At 53.1% G+C, this 27,750-nt stretch overlaps 1 protein-coding gene across 1 annotated transcript in view; it reads left to right on the top strand.

The window, feature by feature from the left end:
- Positions 1-99: 99 nt before the first annotated feature.
- Positions 100-27,750, top strand: part of PLXDC1 (plexin domain containing 1) — a 54,899-nt gene continuing 27,248 nt past the window's right edge. Inside the window, exons 1-7 of the mRNA XM_021704194.1 lie at positions 100-175; positions 7,742-7,920; positions 24,251-24,394; positions 24,684-24,753; positions 25,358-25,480; positions 25,844-25,962; positions 26,949-27,048. Coding sequence (XP_021559869.1) covers positions 100-175; positions 7,742-7,920; positions 24,251-24,394; positions 24,684-24,753; positions 25,358-25,480; positions 25,844-25,962; positions 26,949-27,048 — 811 coding nt within the window. The remainder of the gene's footprint in view (positions 176-7,741; positions 7,921-24,250; positions 24,395-24,683; positions 24,754-25,357; positions 25,481-25,843; positions 25,963-26,948; positions 27,049-27,750) is intronic.

Genomic DNA, 27,750 nt, shown 5'->3' with positions numbered 1-27,750 from the left:
CTCCCCTCGGCGCGCCCGGCCGGGGGCCCCGCCCCCCCGGGCCCGGCCCCCCCCTCGCCGGGGCCCGCAGCGGGCCGGGGGCGGGTCCTGGCACCCACCATGCGGGCAGAGCTCTGGCTCCTGGTGCTGGTGCTCAGGGAGGCTGCCCGGGCGCTGAGCCCCCCGCCCGGAGCAGGTAGGACCGGCCGGAGTTGGTCGGGGTGGGCCGGGGGGCGGGAGGGGGCTGGCCGGCGGGCGTGGGCGCGGGCAAGTACCCACCGGCAGGTGATGTCGGGCTGGTGCGGGGACTGTCCGCGGAGGGCCAGGAGCTCTGTGGGCTGTGGCAGGTGGACAGGGACCCACTTTCTTAAACACGTAGGGTGTGTGAGTGAGGGTGCAGGCATCAGACCCTGATGCCCCCCACCTCTCCTTCCCTCCTGGAAGGACACTGGAGGGAACCCAGTAGAGGGGGCTACATAAGGCCCCAAAGAGGAGAGTGGGGGAGTCATAGGGACCCCTGGTCACACCGAGGGAGGCTGAATTCTGATGAGATGGGGAGTCTGGGGTGCCTCCTGCCCCAGCTTTGCCACCTCCTTCTGTTCCCGCCCCCCACGCCCCACCCCAGCCCCAAGCTGACCCAGGTTGGGTCTGAGTCAGATTTCAGATTTGGGGGCTGGGTGGGAGCAGCCAGGGGGATGGTGGAGACCCAGCATCTCTCCCAGAGGAAGCTCTGTAGCAGCCTGTCCTACTGTCTTCCTCTCCCTATTTGGAGCCTGGAGAACAGTCCTGGGCTCAGGAAGAAGCCACCCCCTGCCCCCTCATTCCCCAGTCTCCAGGATGCTCCTGGTCTCCCGCTTTGCTGTCCTGGTGGCCTTTGGCCATCAGCTGCTCTGGCTCTGGATGGTGGGGGGCTCCTATTTGCACACTCCTCTCCCCTACACCAGTTCTCCACAATCATCTGTTCCCCCTGGAAGTCCTTTCTGAGGTCTACCTTGAGTCTCTTGTATTATAAAAGAACCATTGTTCAGCATGCAATTTCACATTCCCTTCCTTTCTCCTCAGGCACCCAGAACTTCTCTGGGGTTGGGGAGGTGGGTAATTTTCAGTCTAGCCTCTTGACAGAGAGAATTGGGAAGATAGAACTTTATGCCTCCGGGACATAGGTGTCCCTTAAATGGGATGGAGCGGGGGCACGGGCTTGTCCAGGGAGATGCTGTAGTTAGGCTGCTATGTCTCTGGAGTGTGCCAGCATCAGGCACAGCATCTGCGACAGAGTTCTTGACTCTAATGGTCCTCAGTCCTCCTGTGTAGATGAGACGGGCCTGGATCCCTGTGGAGAAGGAGGGTGGGGAAGGGTGCTGATGGTGGAAATGCGGGCAGAGAGCCCTGGAAGTTGGTGTGGCAAGAGCCTGGTGGTACAGAAGCACCAGTTTTCAGGGAGATCACACAGAGAAGGGCCGGAGACTTGGCTTCTTGTCCCAGCATCTCACTTGCTGTGTGACCTTGAGCAAGTTACTTTCCTTCTCTGGGCCTATTTCTCCACTTCTAAAGTGAGGCTGTGAGCAAAATCTTTGGCTCTTGGTGGTGGGATTATGAGAGATTTTTTTCTTCTTTTTAAGGATTGTCTTTCCTTTTCAGATCTGTTATGATATATGTGGGTAACCGGTAATTGAAAATATATATATATATAAAGGAAGAGGTTGGGCAGGTCAGATTTTGAGGTCCTCTGCAGTCCCAAACTTGGTGAGATCTTCTGAACTCAGAATGCGACTGGGCGATGAGGAAGGGCTCTGGACCTCTGACTGAGTTGGGAGAACCATGGAAAGGGTTGGGGAAGGGGAATTGGGAGATAACGAGCCTGTGCTGGGGGATGGTGGCCAGCCTGGGGCCTGGCTGAGGGCTGCCTCCTCAGAGTCCAGTTGGGGTAGTAGACACGTGGGGAGGCCAGAAAGAGAGGGGCAGGCAGAGACTTGAATCAAATTTCTAAGTAGAGGACACCTTGTCTTCTCGGCTTTGCCAGAGACTCAGCCTGGAAAAATGGACTTTCTCTGCGGCAGGAGAGATGGGTCGGACTTCAGGAAGCGCTAGGAAGCCAGGGTGGACAGCTGCTGACTCCCAGTCCAGCGGTTCTTTTCACCAGGCCCGGCTGGATTGGAGGAAGGGCCTGTGTGGAGGTGGGGGCCGGGGTCTCTTTTGGGAAGAAGAGATGTGGGGGGGTAGGGCATTCTGGGGGGTGCTGCTAAGCCTGGCTGGGATCAGTGGTGGAGCCCTCAGATCTGATGAAAGGGCAGTGGGGAGCTGGACTTGAAGGGGTGCCATCTAGCTCCAAGACTCCAAGCTCTCTGGGCTGGGGGGCCCTCAGGAGGGAGCTGAGATCTCCCCTCCCTCTAGATGGGTTGTTTTGTTTGGTGGAGCCTTGCAACTTCATCCGTCATGAGAACGGGAGCAGGACAAAGATGAATGGCCCAAAGATATAGTTGGGAGGTGAGGAAAGACCACGAGAGGCTGATAGACGGATGGACAGACAGGAAGATGGCCTTAGGATGCATGGGGTGCGGCAGGGCCAGCAGGGTCTGGCCCAAGGGGAATGGGAGCTGCCTAAAACAGAGAAAGAAGAGGCAGCTGGAGGGCGTGTCTTTGGTCTGGGAGTCAGGAGATCAGGCCCAACACCTATCCCTGGCGACCCTAGCACCTTCCTCCTTTCTCTGCACCTGGGTTTCCTCTTCTATAAAATGGGGTTTGGACCAGATTGCATCTAGGGCTCCTATAGCCATGATTCTGCCCACCAGACACTTCCAGACAAACCAAGACTAAAATCCGAACTTCTTCCAGGGGCCGTCAGACAGCCTCCAGCCATCCCCGCACCTGCTCTCACTCTCCCTAGCCCCATCCCTCAACACATCCAGGCTGTGGGATGCTGGTCTTCAAGTCCTGGCATCTCTTCATCCAGGTCTCAGTCAGCTCAAGGGCCACCTCCTCAGAGAGGCCCACCCTGATGGCTCTGCCCAGGTGAACAATAAAACCCAACCCTTTCGTCTGCCTGATAGCACTCACCACCATGTCACATTCTTATTTGCCACATTCTTCATTCATTCATTCATTCATTCATTCATTCATTCATTCATGTGTCTTTTCCAACTAGAATCTTCTTGGGCACAGGGGTTGTGTCCGCCTGTTCACTGTCGCCCCAGCACCCAGTGCAGTGCCTGGCACACAGTAGGGCCTCAATGAATGTATATTGAATGAGTGAGTGAATCAGGAGGTGGTCACGGACCCCGGACCCTCCCTTCGAGAGAAACTCACAGAGAGCCAAGCTCCTCTCTCCTCTCCTCTTCTCCTCTGACTACTTGGTGGTCCCTTCCCGCCAATTCCCTGTGCCTCCCTCTCTCCCCAGGGGAGGGTCCTCAGTGGGAACCTCAGTGGGTTTCCCAGCAAGAGGATGCAACTGGGGGCTTTGTAACGAGGATGCAGGATTTCAGCTCAGGGTCTGGAGACTCTCTCAAGCCCCTAGGAAAGTCGGTCCTCCCGTTAAACCTGGGGAAGGCAGGGGGACTTCGCTGGGTGCTTTGCGTATATTATTTTGTTAAAGACTCAAAACAACCTACCAAGTGTTATCCCCATTTTACAGATAAGGAAACTGAGGCTTAGAGAGATTATGTAATTTGTCCAGTGTCACAGTCAGTAAGTAGTAGATTCAGGGTTCATCCTCGAGAGCCTGTATGATTCCAAACCTGCGCTCTTTTATTGCTGTGGCACGGCCGAGAGCTTTCTAGGCTGTGCCCTGGGGGAAGGGTGTTCTCTGCCTGTGGATCTCAAGTACTCAGAGCTTCTGAAGACCCCCCCCCTTCCTTTCCTCCTTCCCTTCCCCTCCCTCCCTCCCTCCCCACTTCCTTCCTTCCTTCCTTCCTTCCTTCCTTCCTTCCTTCCTTCCTTCCTTCCTCCATCTGTGCTTACTGAGCATTTGCTCCGAGTCAGGTGCCTGGAGCCTACAGATGCACAGGCAGCAACTACATGTGGGGATCAGGGCTGGGACGGTGCAGGTAGCATTTGGGGTGACGGGGGACAGATGTCGGGGGACGTTTTGGGAAGAGGTGCCATCTCATGGGACTTGAAGGATGAGCAAAAACTCATCAGAGGGGTTCATTTATGGAGCAGAGTGGTCCTGGCTGGGAAAGCCGTTTGTGTGAGGCCCTGTGGCCAGAGAGAGCCGGGCTGGGTCCTGGAGAGGGCTTTAGGGAGACAGGAAGCTGGAGGAGAGAGCAGGGATCGGGTCACCGGTCATGAAGGGCCTTCGGCTGGAGGGCTGTGGCGAGCTTGAAGCCTGGGAGGGACGGAATCAAGTTTTCCTGGGTGTGCGGGAGACTAGCTCGAGGGCATTAAGGGTGCAGGCTACGGGAGCTCCTGGACTGTGTGGTGGCTGTGGGGCCCGAAGGGCAAGCTTGGGTGGCGGGTGGGATGAGGGCGGCGCGACCAGGCCCTGGGGCTGGGCATGACGCGGCCTCCTGCGGTCAGCCCAGGGCTTCTTGCGCCAGAGCAGGGCAGTGGCCCATGGAGGGGATCTGGGGCAGTACTGCTGGGCTGTCCCCCTGCGTGCCAGGGGACACGGGCTCCCAGGACAGGACTCCCAGGTGGCCCCCAGTGAGCCCAGCCCTTATGCTGGTCCTTCCCCGGGCTGTCCCTGCACCTTAGGAAATCCCCTCTTGTTGCCCTTGCGGTGGCCTGAGCACACCCTGAAGTCTGGGGAGCCTGGAAGTCAGCCCACCCGTGTGCACATATCCTGCCACGGACTAGTTGCGTGACCTCGGGAGATTCCTTGACACCTTCACGCCTCAGTTTCCCAACTTGTACAACAGATCAAACCTAGCACCCATCCCATGGGGTTACTGTGAGGAGTAAATGAGTTAATGGGTTTCAAGCATTTGGAAGAGGGCTAGCCCTAAGCATTCTCGAAAAGTTAGCCGTCATTTCTTGTTCTCCCTATTACTGCTGTGACGGCCCACTAGACGGTGGGCGACTTGGGGCCGTGGGTGAGTGAACGGGTGGATACATGCCCGGGGTGCGCTCTGGGCACTTCTGGCCGGTGCTCACAGGCAGCTACATTCACATACGGAGGCGTGAGATGGGGGCTGAGCCGGTGAAGCTCTCCGGTGCGGGACAGAAGGTAGAGCGGAGTGTGGCCGAGGGTTGGACCGGCTGGCGGCAATGTGTGAGCATGCAGGGAGGAGGGCGGGACCTTGAGTCAACACATGCGAGTCACCAGCTGTGTTGGCTCCTTCCGCAGGCAGAGGGGGTGATGTCCTGTCCTAGCCCACTGGGAGGGGGCGGAGTGGTAGGGAGACAGATGTGGGGGTGGGGTTGAGAGGGTCAGACTGGGGCTAGGTCAGGGTAGGGCAGATTCCTGGGCCGCTTCCTTCTCCATCCCCTTCACTGCCTACCTCCATGGACTCTTTGCCTCTGACCTGGGCCCCGAGCTCTCTGATTATAAAGCCTTCTCATTTGAATTTTGCACTTGATGCTCATGGCAGCCTGTGCTGTAGGTATGACTGTCATCCTCGCGTTAGTGATGAGGAAATGGAGGCTCAGAGAGGTCAACGGACGGGTCCAAGGTCACACAGCCTGTGGGTACAGGTGTCCCTTCCCTGACCTCACAGCTGGTTGGGCCCCCCTTTCCAGCCCTCTTCTCAGGCCTTGGACCCCCACTTTGCAAGTACCCTCCTGTCTCAGTTGCAGGATTGTGATGTCTGCAGATCTCCAGCATCCCCTTCCAGACCGGTTCAGCTCCTCCATTAGCTCTGCACACGTTCCTTTCCTGTTCTGGCTCTAGCCCAGGCCCGAGGGCTGCTTGCAGGATGACCTGGGGAGCTGGGCAAAGCAGCCCAGCACAAACAGTTCTATCTCCAGAGGCAGCTGTGGGCCCCACCCGAGAGGGGCAAGACAGCCCTGGCTTGGGGTTGGAGCCATGGGCAGACTGCCTTCCCTGTTCTGGGTGCAGGCGCATCTCAGCCACTGGGCAACTTGGGGAAGGGGCCTGGGGACCCCCCCTCTCCCCACCTTCTCCCGAGCATCTGGTTGCGATTAGGGGCAGAGAAGTGAGAGGGGGGCCGGCAAGGGTCCAGCAAGCACCAACAGCCAAGAATGACTTAATTGGATAAAATGTCTAATGACAAACCAGGGCCCCACAGCAGAGTCCTGGCCCCAGCCTCAGGCCTGGTGCTGGCCAAGCCTTGTCTCAACCTCTGTCCTTGCTGGCTCCCAAGAGTTACCTCCAGTATCGTGTCCTCAATTGAACAGTGATTGAGCACCTACTGTTTGCTAGACACTGAGGATACACATTTGCAGAAGATGGGGATTGTCCTGGGGGAACTTGTCTACCAGGGAGACAGGCACGTAGTTACACCATCGGGTGCTCTGGGAAAGAGGGTTATATCCAGGAGCTCTGGGGAGGGGTGGGGCAGGCAGAGGTGGAGAAGGGCGTCCGATGCTGGGTGGGCCTGGAATTGATGAATATCACAGGAAATACCAGATCCACCTCTCCGGTGATCTGTGTGCCATACACACATTCATAGTAGGGGTGATAATTGCAGTAACAATATAAGACACATCTTTGGGGGCACAAATCTTTCCAAAAAGGAAAAGCATGGTTTCTGTGACATTTAGAATACATTTAATGACCTAGAGGAGACAGAAGAGAACACAGAATCTAGGAATGGCTGCTAAATGGCCGGTGTGCGGTGTCTTTCCACTCCTGTGTCCCCGGCAGACATTGTTAATTGATCATGACAATCTTTCCTGCTGCACACAGATGGAGCTTCCGAGTTTGTCTCAATTAGAGTGCTCCTGGCTGTCACTAATCGATTGGAGATGACTTTTGAAATGAAACCTATTTGCCATCCTTGATGGTGGCGAAGCTCCATGTTTTAGGGAGAAAGGGACTTGCCCAAGGGGTTTGCAAGTAGTCATAGGACTAAACAGTGGTCCCCATCACGGAGACATCTTCGATCGTCACCATCTGGGAGGAGATGCCACTGGCATCTAGTGGGCAGAGGCCGGGATGCTGCTGGACTTGCTACAACGCTCAGGACAGCCCCCATAGCAAAGAATTCTCCAGTCCAGAGTGTTGATAGTGCTAATGTTGAGAAGCCCTGAACTAAAAGAACTCTACTCCAGCTTCTAGTCCCCAGAGTCACCTGGAAGGTGAGATTTTGTGCCATTTCTGACGGAGAAATAAGGAACGGGTTTGGAGTGTTCCAGAGCAATGGTTCTCACTCTTGTCTATAGAGTTCCCTTCAGGGCTTCTCAAAAGCTCCCCTGGGGATCATTTAAGACTCCTAATGCCCAAGCCACACCACAGAACAATTATATCAGAATCTCGGGGGTGGGACCCAGACATGAAGAATTTTTAAAGCTCTGCCAATGATTCCAGCGTGCAGCAGAGGTCAAGAATAATTACCCCTTTGGAGGTTTGGAACTTGTCTCCATCCCTAACCCAAGGTGTGACATTCTTTAACCACTGTGAGCCCCTGATTCCTGTCTGCAAAAGGGAGAGCATCGTATCTACTGCGGAGGGCCGGGGTGAGGGACTAAAGGTGTTCTGTGTGCGGAGTGTGTGCCGTGGGGCTGGCACGGGGCTCTCATGCACGTGGGGTGTCCCCACAGTCAGGGATGGCGTGGGGTTGGGGCTTTTGCACAGTACGTGGGCTGGTCCCCTCCTTGGACCTTCACTCTGACTGCTGGGACTCAGCTTTCTGTCTCCTTCTCCCAGGTCAGGATGCAGGCCGAGGCTCTGCATGGGCTGCCAAGGGGACCTCACAGGGCTGGAGTCGGAGAGCCCGAGAGAGCCCTGGGCAGGTGTCGGAGTCGGACAAGACCCAGCTGAGCCAAGACCCGGGCGGGGGCATGCTGGCCATTGACAGACTGCCGGATAACAGGACCATGGTGGTGGTGAGTGCTGGAGGAACGGCGAAGGGGAAGGAAGTGGTGCTGGGAGGCTCCCCAGGTGCCCTATGTGTACTTGTCAGATGCACAAATCACATATCCTTTGGGATTGGCCTTGGATGTCAGCATGGTGAGAGGGATCCCAGGGGAGGGGATGAAAGCAGGGCCCAGACCGGGACATGAAATCTTCACATCTCAGAGCTTCATAGATTGCCCCCCTCCTTGTGCACCCAGAGAGGTGAAGTGACTCACCCAAGGATGCACAGCATGTGCACAGGGTTCTTGACCCTGGACTCTTCCACTGCCTGAGGCCTCCCCTAAAAGCTGAATGAAGGTGGCATTATTAGTCACATCCAGCTACCAGCCGAGGCCCCTCTCTCTTCCCATTTCTGCACCATTTACAGACGGCGTAGCCCCAAAGGGTTAAAGGCTGCAGAGGCTCAGGCTGCTTAGCCTGGGGGCAGGGCACAGAGAAGGCAATTAGGGTGAAGCTCAGGGATGAGACCTCCTCTGCCTGGGGGCAGTTGCGGGGGTGGGGGGTTGGTGGTGGTGGTGGTGAAGGGAGGCCTGGAGGGTCGAGGCCCAGAGGATGCGCTGTCCTTGCAATGTCTGGCCCTGCCCCCCAGCCGGCTTTCTTTCCAGGAGGCTGGCAGGGACTGCGTGTCTGTGGGTGAATCCATCACCATGTGTGCGTCTGTTTGCACGGGTGCCTGAGGGGTTTTGTGTATTACGTACGCTTGCCCGTGTGTCTGCCACCGTGCGCTGTCTGTGCGTGTGTGTGATGAATGTGTGTGACCGTACGAGTGTGAGCGTGCCCCTTGGCTGTGTGTATAGGCGCCTATAGCTGAGATTGAATTCCGAGGACGCAGAAAAACTATGAAACAAGAGGAAGCAACAACAGGATGTGCTTCTTGGCGTACATTTCTTTATTTTATGTTCAAGAACGATCTTTTTACAACAAAGAAGTGCATGCAGGTAGTCAAAAATGTCAAACGGTTCTAAGATCGGAGAACAAAGCACAGCAGACCGCCCCGCCCCTCCGCGCCTGCCCGCCCCTCTGCACCTCCCCGCCCCGCCCCTCCGCATCTGCCCGCCCCTTGCTCCCGAGGTACCATTGGGGGCCGCTTCTCCTGGCGGTTACCACCATATTTCTAAGTAATTTGCTTATGCTGCTGACTCTTGATTAATTCATTCAGACATTATCTGTTGACTACCTGTTGTGTAGATGAAGATCTGTCTTTTATAGACTCCCTCGAGTGTCATCCTACTCTCAATATTTTTGTTAAATCCATATGCTCTGCTTTATAACATGATAATCATGTAAATATTGCTCGCCACTAACCCAAGCAGGGTAATATCATTGTTTACTTTCTTGTGTAATTTTTGGTTTTCCTGGATCCTTTCCCTAACCCCCGTTTGCTTAGCTTTCTGTACTTACCATGGTTATGTATTCTTATATGTCCACTGACCTCAAATAGAATTTTTGGTGTCGTCCAACCTGTCTGATTTTATCCCCCCCCCCCCCCCCCCAAACCTCTCTCCTCTCTCTCCTGTTGTCCTGCTCCAACCTGGGCTGGCTGCTGCCCCAACCGCCTGCGCCACCTTCATCGTGTGACCTCCCTCTCCTGGCGTTGGAACCCCCCCTCTCCTGTGTTGGGCACCCTATTCTGTGGACCCTGTGTCTTCTCTTTTCTGCTTCTCTCCCTTGTTTGTTTAGCTTCCTGAAAAAGGTTACACGGGAGGGAAAGTTCTTTAGAGAGCTTGCATGCCTGAAAATGCCTTTATTCTATCCTCACACTTGATTGATGGTCTGGCTGAATATAGAATTCTAGATTAAAAATAAATTTCCTTCAGCAGTTTGCAGGCATTATCTTCTGGCTTCCAAAGTCACTGTTGAGAGGTTTGATGTCCTTCTTACTCTTGTTCTTTGTTTATTACGGCTTTCCCCCCACCTCTGGAAGCATTTGGGGTGTAATCCCAGTATTCTGGAAGCGCAGTCATGTGCCCTGCCTCTGGCTTTTTTTCCCCTCCCACCGCGCTGGATATGTGATGCACTATTGCAACCTAGGACTTACATTCACCAGTCTGGAAAGTCCTCTTGTTTTATTTCTTTGACAATCTTCTCTCTGCCTATTCTTTTTTTCCCCTACAATTCCCCTTGATTAGATGTCCATCTTAGGGATTGATCCTTGAATTTCCTTCTCTCTTCTGTTGTCCATGCCTTTCGCCTTTGTTTGTTTGCATAGTTTGCTTGGTGGTGGTGGTGGTCCATTTTCTGGAAGATTTTCTCAACCTTATTTTCTTAATGTTACTGATCTTTTTCCTACTATCATATTTTTAATTTCCAAGAACTCTGTATTGTTTCCTGATTTTTTCTTTTCTTAGGAAAAAAAAGCATTCTGTTCTTGTGTCATGGATGTAATATCTTTTCTGTCTTAGGATATTTTAAAAATTAAAATTTTTTTTTCCTGCTCTGCCCTCCCTCCCTTCCTCCCTTCCTTCCTTCCTCCCTTCTCTCCTTCCTTCCTGTCTTTCTGTCTTTCTTTCCAGTGGGGGAGTTTAATGCAGGGACAGCTTACCCAGGAGTGGGCAGGGTGAAGGAAAGCAGCAGAGGATGGTAAAGTGCTTTGGGAACAGCAAGAGTAGGAGCAGCTAAGACCTCTCTACACTGGAGCTGGCAGGGAGGGTGGTGACCCAAACCAGCAAGAGGGACTACATCTAAGAACCATTGCAGTGGGGACTGAAGAGGAACCAGAGCCAACCAGCAGCCTGGTAGGGAGGGAGCTGGGAGACTCATAAATGCTCTGAACTCTCTCTCCTTCTGCATCGTTTCCATGACTTATTTTTCCTTTTACCTCGGGCTCTGACATGGCTTGGCACTAGTACCAATCCTGTTTATTTACAATTTGATATTTTGTTCATCGTGGATTTTTTTGCACTCATTTCTATTTTAAAATATTGCATGAGGATATTCTCTATCTTGATGGCTGGGTTTGTTGGTGCCATCTTAAAAGTTGTACCAGAGGTCAGGGCCCTACTGTCTTACCTAATCCCTCTTTGAGATGGAACCTGGTAGAATCTCAGAGAACAAAGCCCCAAGTCACTTCCCATTCTGCCCTGTCTTCTCCATCCTGGAGAACCAAGGAGCCATGGTGGGATGATGGAGTGGAAGACCAGGGAGGGGGGAGAGGTACCCTGAGTAAGGGGGGCCCCTGGACACCCTTCCCTACCCCCCAGCTTTGTTGGGCCATCAGTTAAAGAAGTGGTACTTGGGGCACCTAGGTGGGTCAGTTGGTTAAGTGTCTGCCTTCGGCTCAGGTCATGATCTCAGGGTCCTGGGATTGAGCCCCGCATCGGGCTCTCCACTTAGCAGCGAGTCTGCTTCTCCCTTCCCTCTGTGATCTGTCTCGCTTTCGCTCTCTCTCAAATAAATAAAATCTTTTTTAAAAAAATAAAAGTTCCCATGTGATTCTGATGGTCATCTAGGTGTGGGAACTTCTGATCTGTAATATGTCAAACCAATTTTAAAATCAGTTACTAGAATGACCAGCAGAACATGAAGCTTTCTCAGGTACCACGTGGCTATACTTGACAACACGACTTCCACCATCCCAGGAGCGTCGTGGCCCCCTGGGCAGCCACACATGGAGAGTCCACGTGAAGGAGCAAGGTCCCCCCTGCAGGAGACCCCTCTGACTGCCCCAGAGGCTGCGCCCAGCTCTGCCTAAGCGACAGGAGGATCAGACTTCTACCTCAGCTGGAAGAGAGTTCAGATGTCAGATTGGGATCCAAAAGACGGCCTTGGCAGGCTGAGTGATAGTCAGCTTCACCCCAGATGAAACTACCAGGATAAATATAAATCCTGGCCCTTGAGTTTAAAATAAGGTGGGAGAGATGGGGCTTAGTGGTAGTCCACGAGGAAAAGATGTGGGGCTCCTCACGGCTTGTAGGCTGGAGATGAGTCAGGAGTGTGAAGTGGCTGCCAAGGACGGAGGTGGGAAAGCAGACTGGAAACCAATGGAAACCCACAGAAACCCGGGAACAAGGGCTAGGGCTCTAGAGATCGTGCGGGGCATTTCTTGGCCTGACCATACGCTGAGGGGCCTGTGCCCCCTTTTAGGTGGTTATCTAGAAACCAGAGGAGTCCAGAATGGCTGATGGAGCTTGCGGGTATTTAGCTTGGTATAGAGAAGGCTCTAGAGAGATGGCTGTTTTCTCAGGAGGCTGTGACTGCTACAGAGGGAATAGACTGTTTTGCTCCACAGAACTTATCACTTCCTGCACCGAATTATCTATGTATTTGTTTATATTGCCTGTCCTCCCCACGGAACGCAAGCCCCATGAGGCCGAGACTTTTCGGACTCTGCCGCCGGTGCCTGGCACACGGGAGGAGCTCCTCCTTTGAAGGAACAGAGGAAGCAGGGATGTCTCCCTCCCCAGAAACCTCGGACGACGGGGTTGTAGAGGAGAAGAGGTTGTGCTGGGGTCCGTCCTTGGACTCAGTGCCTGCAAGGACCCCAACTCTACTCTACTCTTGGGTTCCCGCACACATATGAGAAGATCAGAGCTTACACACGCCAGAACACGTGGGCGCACGCTTGCGACCCAAGTGCCTCATGCCCGGGGCCTCAGGGGGGCCCCCCCGCTCCATTCCCACCTGGAACCCACTAGGCCTTACACTGATCACTGTTTGATGGGGGACACTGATGATCACCCCTTCAGCACAGCGGGGCCTCAAGCCCCACCCCCACCCCCAGGCTGTGTGCCCACTCTGCCCTGGACAGTGGGCAGCCTTGGCCACTCGGGAGCCCAGAAAAGGGCCCTGGAGACACCTGCTTCTCCTGAGTCTCTGCTCAGCTTCTCTGAGAGCTGGGCTCTATTTGACTGGACGAAACCCGATCTAGACCAACACTTGGTGGCAAAGGGCTAGGCAAGAGGGGAGTGGCTGGAAGAGGATATTTCAGTGGATTTGGTTTGGTTGGTTTCAGAAGGTTTTCTTGAGTCTCACCAGGAAAATGTTTCTGCTACTTATCTATCACAGCCTGTTTCATGCCTCTGCTCTGGGCCCATTTCAAGGGGCCGAGGGCCTGGCAGGTGGGCTTCCATTTCCTTTGCTGCCCCACATACCCACCCCGGAGGCCTCTCATCTTCTTTCATTGGTCCCCGGGACACCCTCTGGGCCATGGAATTCCCTTCTGGCTCAGGCCCTCTGCCCAGCCCCCATCCCAGACTTTCCCTGCCCAGTCTCTCTGACCCTCTTCCTGTCTTGCCCCCTCTGGCCCAACACTTTCTTCCCAGTCCCTTCTCCCCAGATCCCTGCCCAGACTCCCTACCCAGCCCTTCTGCCTGGCCCCTCTGCCCAGCCTCCCTAACCAGAGTCCTCTGCTCAGCTCCTTCTGCCCAGCACCCTGGGCTGGCTACCTCGCCACAATGCTCTGTCCAACTCAGACGTTCTTGCTCAGAGGCAGCTCTGAGGCCCCAGGCCAGAGCCCTCTCCCTCTCCTTAGATTTTATTCTCACACCCACTCTACCACCATGCCCCAGTGGAAATAGGACTCTAGGGGAGCCTGGGTGGCTCATTTGTTAAGTGTCTGCCTTCGGTTCAGGTTGTGATCCCAGGGTCTTGGGATAAATAAATAAAATCTTTTTTTTTTTTTAAGATTTTATTTATTTCGGGGCGCCTGGGTGGCTCAGTCGGTTAAGCGTCTGCCTTCGGCTCAGGTCATGATCCCAGCGTCCTGGGATCGAGCCCCGCATCAGGCTCCCTGCTCTGCAGGAAGCCTGCTTCTTCCTCTCCCACTCCCCCTGCTTGTGTTCCCTCTCTTGCTGTGTCTCTCTCTGTCAAATAAATAAATAAAATCACAGCGAGAGAGGGAACACAAGCAGGGGGAGTGGGAGAGGGAGAAGCCTGCAGTGTCTCTCTCTGTCAAATAAACAAATCTTAAAAAAAAAAAAAAAGGAAATAGGACTCTTGTCTGGAACAGGCTTTCCAGAGATTTTCCACCAAGACCAATTTTTTTAAAAAATTTATTTGACAGAGACACAGCGAGAGAGGGAACATAAGCAGGGGGAGTGGGAGAGGGAGAAGCAGGCTTCCTGCCGAGCAGGGAGCCCGATGTGGGGCTCGATCCCAGGACCCTGGGACCATGACCTGAGCTGAGGGCAGCCGCTTAATGAATGAGCCACCCAAGCGCCCCCCACCAGGACCAATTCTGAGGCCCTGGAACACTGGCAACTTTTTTGGAGGGGGTGGATTGGGGGTTGGAGGGAGCTATAGTGAGAAGTCAGAGACCCTGGGTTGTGGCTCAGTTTATTCTGAGAGGCTGAAAAGGGGAAGGAAGCCTTGGACAAAGTTCTTCTTCCATCCTGGGGACTTCCAATCCTAGCCCAAGGTTTTCTTGTTCTGTGTTTCAGATCTAGCCCAGAGTTTGGGAGGAACCAAGCTTGAGAACGTTCAGATTTGGAGGTTCCCCTGTAATAGAATAGTTCTCTCCATGGTAGGAAAGACTCCCTCCCCCCACCCCAGTCTTCCCTAGGGCCCCACTTCCCTAAGTTCCTCTCCTCTCTGGCCAAGCAAAACTTCCCCGCTCTTTCCCCACCATGGGGGGCCTAGGAATGCTGAGGGACCCCACATCCAGGCAGGCACCATGTGGTCCAAGATGGTGGACAGCAAGAGGGATGAATGAGTACAAATACTTGCCTGGTTTCCACAACCTCCCAAAGGACGCAGTTCCCGAAAGGAGACCTCTAGAAGGCCTCCTCCCCAGATGGGAGGGTCTGGGGGAGATGGCATGGACAGACAGACTCTTAACCCAGACACCTGGCGAGCAAGCGGTGCTCATGGAGGGACCGCACCGTGCCAGTGGGCTCAGGGGAAGGGATGAGGTGAGGAGGCTGAACCTGGGAGAATTCTGGGAGTAGTATGTGAGGTGGGTGGAGGGAGGGGAAGCTCACGAAGAGAGAAGATAAGGGGTTTTGTAAGAAGAAGGGGTGTTTGGGAAGGTGGGACATGGAGCCCAGGTGTCTAGTCTCCAGCGGTGTGGAAACAATCTAGCAGTCCTGGCTCCCAATCTTGACCCTGGCATGTACCAGCTGCCTGACCCTGGGCTGGATGCTTAACCCCTCAGTTAATGAATCCCTGCAAGCCTCCACTAGCTTCAAATTTCCCAAATGGGGTGGTAAATACTGATCTCACAGGATTGACATTCAAGAGCAAAATGCAAGTTTTCTGATCCTATCATCTCCTCACCCACCCCTTCCGGGCTCGGTACAGGTGCCAAGGACCCCTCCTGGCTGCTCAGCCCCAGGACGTCCATCTCCCACAAAGGTTACTCTTATTGATCCTTTTCCTGTCCTTTGGGCAGGTTGGTTGGTTGGTTGGTTGGTTGGTTTCTTTCTTTCTGTTTTTCATGTTGAGGTGAGATTTACATAACATAAAATTAACCATTTTATTTTTTTTAAGATTTATTTATTTTAGAGAGAGAGTGCACACGTGGGGAGAGGGGCAGAGGGAGAGGGAGAGAGAGAATCCCAAACAGATTTCCTGCTGAGTGTGGAGCCCGACATGGAGCTTAATCCCATGACCCATGAAATCACGACCTGAGCCAAAATCACAAGTCGTTTAACTGACTGAGCCACCCAGGCGCCCATGTAACATTAACCATTTTAAAATGAAGTGCATTCAATATATTCATAATGTTGTGCAACCATCACCTCTATCTAGTTCCAGAACATTTTCACCACACCAGAAGGAAATGCTGTGCCATTTAAACAGTTGCTCCCCATCCCCCCTCCCTTCATCCCGAGCAACCACCAATCTCTGTTCTATTTCTATAGATTTACCTATTCTGGATGTCTCACACATAAATGAAATCATACAATATATGACTTTTTGTGTCTGGTTTCTTTCACCTAGCATAATGTTTTCAAGTCTCATCTATTTTATGGCTGAATACTATTCCATTGTACAAATATATCATAATTTGCTTATTCATTCATTTGTTGATAGATACGTGGGCTGTTTCTGCCTTTTGGCTATTGTGAATACTGATGCTGTGAACATGTGTTTGTTTGAGGACCTGTTTTCAACTATTTGGACCATATACTTAGGAGCGGAATTGCTGGGTCATATGGCAACTCTATGTTTAACTTTCTGAGGAACCTCCAAACAGTTTTCCCTAGTAGTCAAACCATTTACGCGCCCGCCAGCAATGTATGAAGGTTTCAAATTCTCCACATCCTTGCCAACACTTGTTATTGTCTTTCTTTTTTAAAATCGTAACATCCTAATGGGTGTAAGATGATATTCATTGTGGTTTTGCTTTGTGTTTCCTGAATGACTAATGACGTTGAGCATCTCTTCATGTCTTGTTGGCCATTTGTATATCTTCTTCAGAGAAATGTCTAAAGTCCTTTGCCTCTTTACCCATTTTTAAATTGAGTTGTTTATCTTTTTGTCTTGGGCAGATTTCTTAACCTTTCTTCATTGTCAAATGGGGGTGCTATTGTCTAAATGTAATTGCAAAGATGTTCTATAGGAATCTATGTTAAGGGCCTGGCACAGGATGAGGAATGATAAACAGCTGACTCTGAATTACGCTGTGGTCGAGGTGACCAATCATCTTGGTTTTCCCAGCCCTGTCCCTGGGTTTCCGCAGTGAACATCCAGCATCTTGGGACATTCCAGAAGCAGGCAAACTAGGACAGCTGGTCACCCTACTGTGGTCCCAGGTATGGTAGATACTAGGTATCCTTGCTACATCTTTGCTCTAAACCTCAGATTCCTCATCTATAAGGTGGGACTGAGAATGGTTCGTAGAGGTGTTCTAAAAATCAGGTGAGTTAATTGGTTGAGAAAACTAACCAGAAAGGTAGGTGGGGGAAGGTAGTGATTTTCCCCCAGATCTTACCTAGAAGTACAAAAATAGTATGTTAGCAACAAAAGAGGATTTCCTGGCCTTGAAACTTCAGGTGCTATGCTTCATATCCTCAATACTCAAAGTTAGCAGGATTGGCAGCACCTGGGAGCCTATTAGAAATGCAGAAGCTCAGGGACGCCTGGCTGGCTCAGTCGGTAGAGTGTGCGACTCTTGATCTTAGGGTTGTGAGTTCCAGCCCCATGCTGGGTGTAGAGATTACTTTTTAAAAATTTAAAAATAAAATAAAATAAAATAAATGCAGAAACTCAGGCCCTGCAGAATCGGAATCTGATTCTTGGGTGATTTGGATGCACATTAAGGTTTGAGAAGCACTGCTTTGTATCAAAAGCTTTAAAGCAGGGGAAACAATCCTAGAGGTAGAAAGTACATCAATAAATTCATCACAGCAGTATTTATGAGAGCATAAAAATTAGAAGCTACCTGAATGCTCCAACAATAGGGAAATAATTAAGAAAATTATGGGTTTTCTTCTGAGTAGATGACCAGGAAGCCATTACAAGCGATGGTTAAAAGACTATGTTTAATATCAAAAACCACTTTAGATATCATGAAACCTGACAGAAGCAGTCCACACAACTGGCTGATCAGCAGGATTATAACCATGTGAAGTTATATTCATATGGAAAAGGCTAGAAGGAAATATGCCAGCATGCGGCCAGATGAGGGACGGGGGAGGTCTGTTTTTGTTTTTGTGTTGCCTTGTCCTGTTTCTGTGTGGTGATATGATATATATTTATGCTGTCAAAATCCCTGGTTGGCTGATATTCCCTCCTCATGGTGAATCAGTGCCAAGAGTGGATGGTTCTTCCATTTCCATGAAGTGTGGAGCATTGAGAAATGCTTTGTCTAGAAAGCTGGTCCCCACCCTCTTTCTGAGCCTGGTCCAACCCCCCAATTCCAGGGCCTTCCTAGGTCAGCCTCATCCATCCTGACACCTCTTTACCCTGGGCCCTCAGTGCTGACGCCAGTGCCCCTTTGTCTGGCCTGGGTCCCCTCCCTTTCCAGGATAGACCTGCTTTCTGCACTCTGTGATGACGAGTGTTCTGTGTGTGTTTATTTTAACCTGAGGCTTGAATACTTCCAGAGGGCAGATGGAGATTATTATGTGGATACATGAGGTAAGGGAAAATAATAATAACAGGCGAGGTTATGGGAGCCCTTCCTGAGTACAGACCTCATTCTATGGCCTGACATGAAATTCACCCACCTACCCCAGGAGGTGAGTATGTCTAATACTGTCTTGGAACAGAGAGGTGAAGTGCTTGCCTCAGGTTGCACAGCTAGTGAGTGACAGAGCCAGGACAAGAGCCCAGGTCTTTCTGCCTTAGGAGTCAAAGGGTTTAACATACCATCTCCTCGTGGATGAAAATGCCTCGCATTTTGGTCCAGACAGGGGCTGCTTCTAGACCAGTGCTTTTCAAACTTTATTGTGCAAAAGAATCCCCTGGGAAGCTTGTTCAAATTTGGATTTTGATCCAGCAAAGTTTGGGGTTGGGCCCGGGATTCTGCATTTCCAATGAGCTCCCAGGTAATGCAGATGCTGCTGGTCCCTGGGGCACATTTGGAGGAGCAGGATCTGGAGAACATTCCTATGGGTCTTGTAAGGCTTCGTGGGATGGTGGAGTCAGAGAATGGATGCCCCCTCCCCCAGCAATCCCATCAGCACCTCCTGGGTTGGACCCAGCTGCCTGGAGCACCGTCCTGACAAGCCTGGCTGGCCAGATCTCTCCAGCAGGCCCTGCAGGGTGCCCTTGGTGGCCTGCCCCAGCATTTTTCACCCGCCAGTTGGCTGGCAGTTGACAGGCTGACGGTGACAGCTTAGCTGGAGTTCTTGTCCAGAAACGTCTTGAGCTCAGCCAAGGTAAATGCTGCCCCGCTGTCAGAAATGAAGCGCCTGGCAGGCTCCGGGCATGAATAATTGAGGCAGAAGAAACACTGTAACAGCAGATGTTTAGGATGGAGCTGGGGTTGGTTTGGAGGAGGCAGCCTCCACAATCAAAACCTTCCTTGGAAAGGCCCAATAAAATCACCGTAATAGCTCCTACTTAGCGAACACCTACTGTGGACCAGGCACTGGGCTAAGAGCTTACACGGGTATGTTTTGTCTAATCCTTTCAAGAACTCGGTGCGGGAGGTTACTGACGAGGGACTGAAGCTGAGAGGAAAGTAATGTTTGGCACTAACTACTATATAGTGGAGCCAGTTTTTGAACTTGGTCTGTCTGACTCCACAGCCCCTGCACCTGACCCTAGAGCAGTGGTTTTCAAAGTGCACTCCATGGAACCCTAAGGGTTCACAGAGGCACTTCCCGCAGGGGCTGCCGTGGGATGGACGGTGGTGGAGAAGGAAGTGGCCCAGCAGGCTGGGCTCCAGGCCCTTCTTTCCTTCCCCCAGAATGGCCATACTTTGATGTGATTTATGGATTGAGCTTCCATGGAAGATTAATTGGAAGAAAGGATTTCATGACCAAAAATGTTTGAAATCCGCATCATGCTGCCTCCCAGAACGAATGTGGATTATTGACCAGGGCTTCTTACACGCATTTCAAGGAAACATAGTTCCCTTTGGTGGACTTGCTAAGTAGTCTGGCTCAGGCTATGCCCCCTGTCAGGCCACCCCTGTCCTAGCTTCGAGCCTCCAGGCCACAGTGTCTGGAGGGCTGCTCTCAGGGGGAACAGGACTGCCCCATAGACAGCAGGCCCAACACGCTGACCGGCCTGAACTGGGTGAATTCCTGGGACAAGTTCACCGTCAGGCATGGCCTCTAAACCCTTTTAGGAGTCTCGTGTATATGGATTACAGCGAAGAAGCCCTCACGTTGACCGGCCTAAGGAGGCCTCTCGGGACCTTGCTTGTATTAATTAGGACATAGATTCAACTATTGTAACAAATGCTCAACTGATGAGGGACTTAGGCACGAGTTTATTCTTCTCCCACATGTAATAGTGTGAGTGTAAGTAAGCGGGGGTTGATGTGGTCTCCATGGTGTTGGGGACGCAGCTTCCCTCTCTCTTGCTGCTCTCCCCTCTGCAACACGTGCCTTCTATGCTGTGGTCCAAGATGCTTGCCCATTCCTACTGAGGACAGCTGTTCGGCTGGTCTAACATTGTCCGGACGTAGTCACGTAGCCCTACTCAGCTGTAAGGAGGGCTCGGACATGTAGTCTTAGCTGGGTGGCCATGTGCCTAATGGAAACTAAAGGAAGAGGGAGAGAATGGTTATGGGGAAGCATTTATCCATCTCTGTCATGGGTGGACTTCCTCTATCAAAACTGCGGGTGTTGGCAGCAGGATGAGCAGGGGCCTGCAGTAACAAACAGGAAGTGCCCCCAAGGTTGGGGGATTTCCACATGACTCGTGCCCTCGTCCCCTCCATAGTCAGTCGAGAAGCCGGCAGTGGGACGCTTGGGTGGCTCAGTCAGTTAAGCCTCCGCCTTCAGCTCAGGTCATGATCCCGGGGTCCTGGGATCAAGTCCCACGTTGGGCTCCTTGCTCAGCCGAGAGTCTGCTTCTCCCTCTCCCCCTTCCCCTACTTGTGTGCTCTCTCTCCACTAAATAAATAAAATCTTAAAAAAAAAAAAAAGAAGCCAGCAGTGATGGACTTTCTAGAAGAAAAACATGGCAGCCTGGGTGTTGTCAGGGAAAATTCTCCCAGAGATTGGGTTTCTCACTTCTCTCTTCCCATTCAGATTCTCACTGTCTGTGCTGGGGAAGGACTGTCTGGGGTCTCCCTGGAAGACCCTCTGATCACCCCACAAGCAAGTCTCTTCTGGTTAGTGCCCTTTTGGTTCCGAGGAGCTATTTGAGCTGTGTCAGGAGAAAGGTCTATAGGGAGGAGGTAGAGACCTACCATGGGATCTAAGGGCTGGAGATGACAGACAGCCTGATCTCAGCCAGAAACCAGGGCTGCTTTCTTTCTCTCCAGGCCCACCTCTCTTTTTCACTCACCCAGCATATATTTATTTATTTATTTATTTATTTATTTTTTATTTTTTATTTTTTTAAAGATTTTTTTTTATTTATTTATTTGAGACAGAGAGAATGAGAGAGAGAGAGCACATGAGAGGGGGGGAGGGTCAGAGGGAGAAGCAGGCTCCCTGCCGAGCAGGGAGCCCGATGCGGGACTCGATCCAGGGACTCCAGGATCATGACCTGAGCCGAAGGCAGTCGCTTAACCAACTGAGCCACCCAGGCGCCCTCAGCATATATTTATTGAAGCCAAATGCATGTAAGGTCTTCCGTCTCCTCTCTATGAACAAGCAGTCACACTTAGGACAATGCCCTGATAACACAGAGACACCCGTGTCCTACATTTGCTGTCAGGTGGAGCCAGGGTTTCTCTTCCTTGCTTGGAAAGCGTCTCCCTCACCAGCTTCAGTTCCTCAGAGAAGAGCTTGAGGAGTCAGGGGACTTCCTCCTGTGTGCAGGACGTGCCAGCTTTGGAAGGCTTTCCACAGACTTGGATTCCCAGAGGAGGCAGCTGGTTCCTTCATAAGTGGCTTGTCAGTGCTGAGGGAAGATGCTGTCCTTGTCACCACCCCACACGTTCTCAGCACAACCTCGGGCCCCATCAGCTGCGGGATCCTTGTGACTGAACTAATTCAGCAGGCAGATCCTACCACCTACCATATGCCAGGTGCCAATCCCTGGGCTAGGGAGGTGCTAGGGGCGAGAAGATGAACACGACACAGTCCCCTCAGCTCTGTGCCCCATAAAGGACCCACGCTGGTCCTTCTGATGCAAGAAAGTTTAACCAATGACTGAAAAGTGGCCCACGTCCCCTTCCAGTGGGAGCAGTTACTTAAACACCCAAGAAACAACGGACAGAGGAAAAGCCTTTGCCTTTGAGTGAGACTGACCTCGTTTCAGAGGGGGCCTATGAGACACCGCCCCAGTCACTCCACCCTTTGCTGTCTTAGCTGAGGCAGCAGAAACACGTTAGCATCTGTTTGGGCTTCTCGAACGACCAGAGCGTGGCTTCTGCCAGGGGGCCCTCATTTCTGACGCTTGGAGGTTTGGCGAAAGCTCTCACCGGGTGAGTCCCCGGAAGCAGGTGATAGAAACCAGACCCTTCTCCAAGCCTCCAAGCAGCTGTTTTTAAACACAGGTCTGCTCCGGTTCCCACGTGGGAGCTGCATTTGGTTGACTCCCACCATAGCTGCCCGTGTCTATTCTCTGCTGTTGTCCTGCTTTGCTTGGTAACACGATCCCATTCCGGTCACCAGAATGTGTGGTGGTAGCAGGGAAACAGCAGATAAGCAGGCCTTCGATGACTATGCTTTGTGACTGTTCACTCGTCGGCAAATCCTCCAGTTGGGCATATCCTCTGTGCTTAACCCCCCATAGATAACCATAGATAAAGGCAGACCTCACCCGGGGGGGGATGTCTGGTCCTATAGGAGAGGACCGTGGGAGCCCCAGATGGCTTGTGAGCAGAGTGGTGTGGCCTTGCACGTGCTTTAGATTCGTCTGACAGCCGCGCGGAGGGCAGGTGGAGGGGTGGGCGGTCTGGAGACTGGAGGGGAGGAACCAGGCGGTGGCTGTGGGGAGGCCCCCTCCCCTGCCACACCATCCTTCTTCTGCTCATCTTCCCCCCAACCTGGCCCTGACCCCAGGTCCCCAGGGCGTGTCACTTGTCAGAAGAGCAGAGTCTGCCTCTTGGCGGGGGGAGAGAATAGGCATCCTCCGTCCCTGCTCGTGCTGGGCCCAGGGCAAGGGCCGGCTGGGCAGCTGACGGGTTGGCAGGGAGAACATGGTCTGCTCTGCTGTGTCCACAGCCCCTGCCACTGGACAGCCTGATTAATGACCCGCCGCATCCAGGACTCCTCATGGGCCACCAGCCCCATCTCTGCAGCCGCGGCTCTGCCTCCTTCTCCCCCATGGCTGGCGCTCCCACATGGGCTGAAATGCTACGACATGGCCCCCTTGCCCGGGCTCTGCCACCCTTTCTGCTATTTCCTGTCCTCTTTTACATCCTGGCCCTACATGCTTCTGTGCGGGAGAGGCTTTACAGAATTATCTCCCAGCCTGCTGTGTTCTGGCTTGTTCTTTATCTGCATCGGGCTCATGGTAGAGGTTAGAAATGTCTCGAAGGAACCACTGCTGCTTCTCTCCTCTTTCTCAGCCCTCTGGCGACTGTCGTGTGGGCCCTGAATTCTCCCTCTGCTTAAGGGTTTGTGTCTGTGTGTCCTACTTGTATAAGTCCACCTCCTCCGTCAGACTAGCAGCTTCCCAAGATCAAGGGTCTGCCTCCATCTTTATTTTTTATTTATCTCTTCATTATTTTTTTGAGGGGTGGGGAGGGGCAGAGGGAGAAGGAGAGAGAGAATCTTTAGCTTTACTTTATTTTTTTTTCAATATTTTATTTATTTATTTGACAGAGAAAGACACAGTGAGAGAGGGAACACAAGCAAGGGGAGTGGGAGAGGGAGAAGCAGGCTTCCCTCTGAGCAGGGAGCCCGATGCGGGGCTCGATCCCAGGACCCTGGGATCATGACCTGAGCCGAAGGCAGATGCTTAACAACTGAGCCACCCAGGCGCCCCGAGGAGAGAGAGAATCTTTTTATTTATTTATTTATTTATTTATTTATTTATTTGAGACAGAGCGAATGAGAGACAGAGAGCATGAGAGGGAGGAGGGTCAGAGGGAGAAGCAGACTCCCTGCCGAGCAGGGAGCCCGATGCGGGACTCGATGCAGGGACTCCAGGATCATGACCTGAGCCGAAGGCAGTCGCTTAACCAACTGAGCCACCCAGGCGCCTGAGAGAGAGAATCTTAAGCAGGTTCCATGCCCAGCAGAGCCCGACGCGGGGCTTGGTCTTGCAACCCTGAATCATGACCTGAGCCGAAACCAAGAGTTGGACTCTTAACCGGCTGAGTCACCCAGGCGCCCCTCTGCCTCCATCTTTAGACTGGTGGCTTCTAAGATCCAGTTTTTTCTTTTCCCTGAAGCAGGGTAACCCTGGGCAGTGACTGTCTCCCCTTCGGTCTGAGAGCTCCTTGAAGACAGGAGCGCTGTTTGGGGATACCCTGTCTGTTTCTCGCTGATGCCCCAAGCTGAACTCTGCCTTGGGCACGTTCTGTAGATGCTCAGGGGCTGCAGGGAAAGCCTCCTGGCCTATCTGGAAATGGCAGGGCTGAGCATGGGTACAGCAGGTGTGGATTTGGCTGGGGCCAGAGCTGTTGGGGCGTGGCTATGGGCCTGGTACTGAGCTACTATCTGGGGCCAAGGGGAACCCAGGACATCCAGGCCAAAACGAGCCCTCAAGGCCACAGGCCCCGCTCCAGGGAGGGCGGTGACTTCGCATCAGAAGTGTGTGCAGGGAAGGGGCAGAGGATGGCTCCTGGCCAGCCTGACTCCTCATACCTCCTGTGGTTTCTGTCTCGGGTGGGAGCAGGAGGACAACCACAACTACTATGTGTCCCGTCTGTATGGCCCCAGCGAGCCCCGAAGCCGGGAGCTGTGGGTGGATGTGGCCAAGGCCAACCAGAGCCAAGTGAAGGTCCACAGGATCCTCTCCAACACCCACCGGCAGGCTTCGGTGAGTATGCCAGTCCCTGGCAGTGCTGCCTTGGGCGGGGAGGCTGGGGACTAGGGCATTCTGCCTGGTCAGTGGGCGTGGTTGTGGCCTGAGGTCCGTAATCCGGGAGGTGCCTTCCAGGGAACCCTGGGGAGGGGCTGGCCAGAGTTAAGGTGCCCACCCCTGGTCCTGGGGGCCTGTCCTGGACATGCCTGCCCCCTGCCCTGTCCAGACAAGCATGGGGCAGTGCGGGTGCCCAGCTTCCTGGCCTACAGCTTGGCCCATGCTGATTCTCTCCCGTGCCCTGCAGAGAGTGGTCTTGTCCTTTGATTTTCCTTTCTACGGGCATCCTCTGCGGCAGATCACCATAGCAACTGGAGGTAAGGCTGTGTTTGTGGGCCTGGGGGAGGTTTGGAGATCTCAGCCAGAACCCAAGGGACCTACCTGGGAAGGTTCATTGGAGACAGGGGTGTACAGATAGACAGTGGAGGGTCCCACATTGGGCTCTCTTGGGACCCCAGTCTCAGGAGGGAGATGAATGTGTGTGTTGGACCACCTCTGGGACGTTGGATGACTTACGTGTGTGTGTGTGTGTGTCCTTCTGGGCCAGCTCAGGCCAGCATGGGCAATCCCTGGAGTCCCTGTGCTTGTCTGTATATGAGGGAGGAGACTTCACTGCGAGTCTGGCTCCTGGGATCAGGCTCCTTGTTGATATGAGGAGCCCATCTTAGATTCCTGTGCACTTTCCCAGGGACAGGGAGAGGTGGAAGTCTATGCCCCCCTGGAGGGGCAGGGAGAGCCTTCTCTGCTCTGGAGCTCTTTTGCTCCATACACAACAGACCCGGAGCCCAGCAGGTGGGGATGGGGAACAGAGGTCCAAGATTTGCTTCCAGCTCCATCTGCACTGTCCCTTCCTGCACAGGGAAGCAACCCCTCTAGGCCTTCTCTGGTGATTCCTCTGCCTTTATCCGCCCCCCCCCCCAGGCTTCATCTTCATGGGGGACACGATCCATCGGATGCTCACAGCTACTCAGTATGTGGCGCCTCTGATGGCCAACTTCAACCCTGGCTACTCCGAGAATTCGACAGTCGCTTACTTTGACAATGGTGAGACCAGATCTCAGAGTTTACGTCAACTGGCTCCAGGGCTCACTTGGTCCAGCCCCTTTAGAGGAGCCCCAAGTCTAGAGAGGACAAGGGACTTGCCCATGGTCACACAGCAAGGCAGGCTGAGTTCAGTGTCCTCCTCTCTAAGATGGGGACAGGCTGCCCGTGACCGAGCAGGATCTGATGAGATAACAACAGAAAAGTGCTTGGCTCTTAGCAGAGGTGACCAACATTACAGACCTCGATTCTCTCTTACTCTCACCGGATTGTCCCTTGAGCACCCAGTTCCCGGCCACGCCTGCCTTGGGGCCCTCCTCCCTGCCCTGCCTCCCTGGCCAGCTAGGTCTCTGTTCTCCTCCCCAGGGACAGTCTTTATTGTTCAGTGGGACCACGTCTACCTCCAAGGCCGGGAGGACAGGGGCAGCTTCACTTTCCAGGCAGCTCTGTACCACGATGGCCGCATTATATTTGGCTACAAAGAGGTGAGTGAGCTTAGCTGCGGAGATGGCTGGGTCTTAGAGTCTTCCATTCAGCAAATATCTGTAGAGAGCCTGAAAATGTGCCAGGCGTAGGCCTCGGTGCTGGGAATACAGCAGTTAATGAGATGGCCGGAGGCCCTGCCCTTGTAGGGCTGTAGGTCTGGTTGGGGAGATAGATGGTAATTGCAGGGACAAATGTAGAATCGCCACTGTGACAAGTGTTCCTAAGCAGAGGTGCCTGGTACCAGGAGAGCCTTTCACGAGGCTTTTTTTTTTTTTTCCCCTTTTTCTTTTTTTTTTCTTCATGAGGCTTTTGACCTCAGCAGAGGTCAGGGGAGGCTTCCCTGAGGAAAAGAGTTAAAATCTGCAGGATGCATAGGACTTAAGGAAGCAAAGAGGAGAGGGAGAAGCACATTCAAAGGTCCTGTGGCAGGACAGAGCAGGGCTGGTTCAAAGCATTGAAAGAAGACAGCAAGGCTTGAGGGGAGAGAATGGGGGCAAGATAGGGCAGAGGAACACCCAACTTTGCCCTTGAGAAAGGTCACTCTGGTTTCAGAGTGCAGAACAGAGTGTTGGTGGCTCAGAGGGAAGGCTGCGGGATGGTTTCGGAGAGAGATGTTGCCAGCTTGGAGTAGGGTGGGGTGAGATGGAGAGAACTGGACAGATTTAAGAGCCAGTGAGCAAGTGAATTAATAGGATTTGGAGATGTGTTAGGTGGAGGAAGGCAGAGATGGAAGAAAGGGGGTGACTCCCAGGTTTCTGGCCTGCACGGAGGTGCCATCCACTAAGAGCAAAGAAAAAAAGGAAATGTGCTGGAGATGGTGTGGGGGAGACTTGCAATTTGGGGGGGCCCATTGGATTTGGGATATCTCTGAGTCCTCCGAGAGGTGCCGCACAGCAGGTGGATGCATCTGGAGCTCAGAGGGGAGGTCTAGGCTGGCCCAAGGGTGTTTAGGGAGGTAGATGGAGCCTCTTCTCCCCTGCTGCAGATCCCTATGTCCGTCCTGGAAATCAGCTCCTCCCAGCACCCCGTCAAAGCAGGCCTGTCAGACGCCTTCATGATTCTCAACCCTTCCCCGGATGTACCAGGTGAGTCCCTAGGGATCCAGCGGAGTTCTCGATGGGCTTGGACTGAGCTCCAACTGAGGGCAGGTGGGGATTGGCAGTGGAGGGAGTGGATGGAGGACAGAGAGCTGAGCAGGAACTGAGGGAAGATGGAGCATAATGAGTTCCAACTTTTCTTCATTAAAGCAGAGGAACCCTTTACACGCCCCGCCCCCGCCGCCGCCTCCCCCGGTGAAATCTCCAGTGGGAGGTGCTGCTCTGGTTTTGGAGGGGAGAGGAGCTACTCAGCACCCCGTCCATTTAGAAAATCTCCAAAAACACCAAATTAGGGTTTTGGGTCCTCCCAGGACACAACTATAATCGCAAACCCATCCCAGGCGATAGGAGCCTCACAGAAGGAAGACAGTCTCAGCCACATTGTTATCTCCCTGTCCTTCGGCAAATCAGATCTTGCTAGCCTCAGTTGCTTCTTCTGTAAAATGGGGGGAGGTGTAGCTGGAACGGCGCTTTTTCCTTCCTGGTCCTCCTCCAGTTCTGATATTTTGGGGGCATCACAGCTCTTTCTCTCTCGCTTCTAACCCCCCTGCTGACTCCCAAGAGGGTCTTGAATTCACATTTCTGTGGGAGGCACTGCAGGCATGCCACCCCCTGGCTCTGACACTTATGAACCTGAACTCTTCTGCTGTGCAGTGTATGCCAAAGTCCTTCTGTCTAGGGGCGCCTGGG

Source organism: Neomonachus schauinslandi, chromosome 15, assembly GCF_002201575.2.
Source record: "Neomonachus schauinslandi chromosome 15, ASM220157v2, whole genome shotgun sequence".
Taxonomy (NCBI): Eukaryota; Metazoa; Chordata; class Mammalia; order Carnivora; family Phocidae; genus Neomonachus; species Neomonachus schauinslandi.
This window is presented reverse-complemented; position numbering and strand designations above follow the sequence as displayed.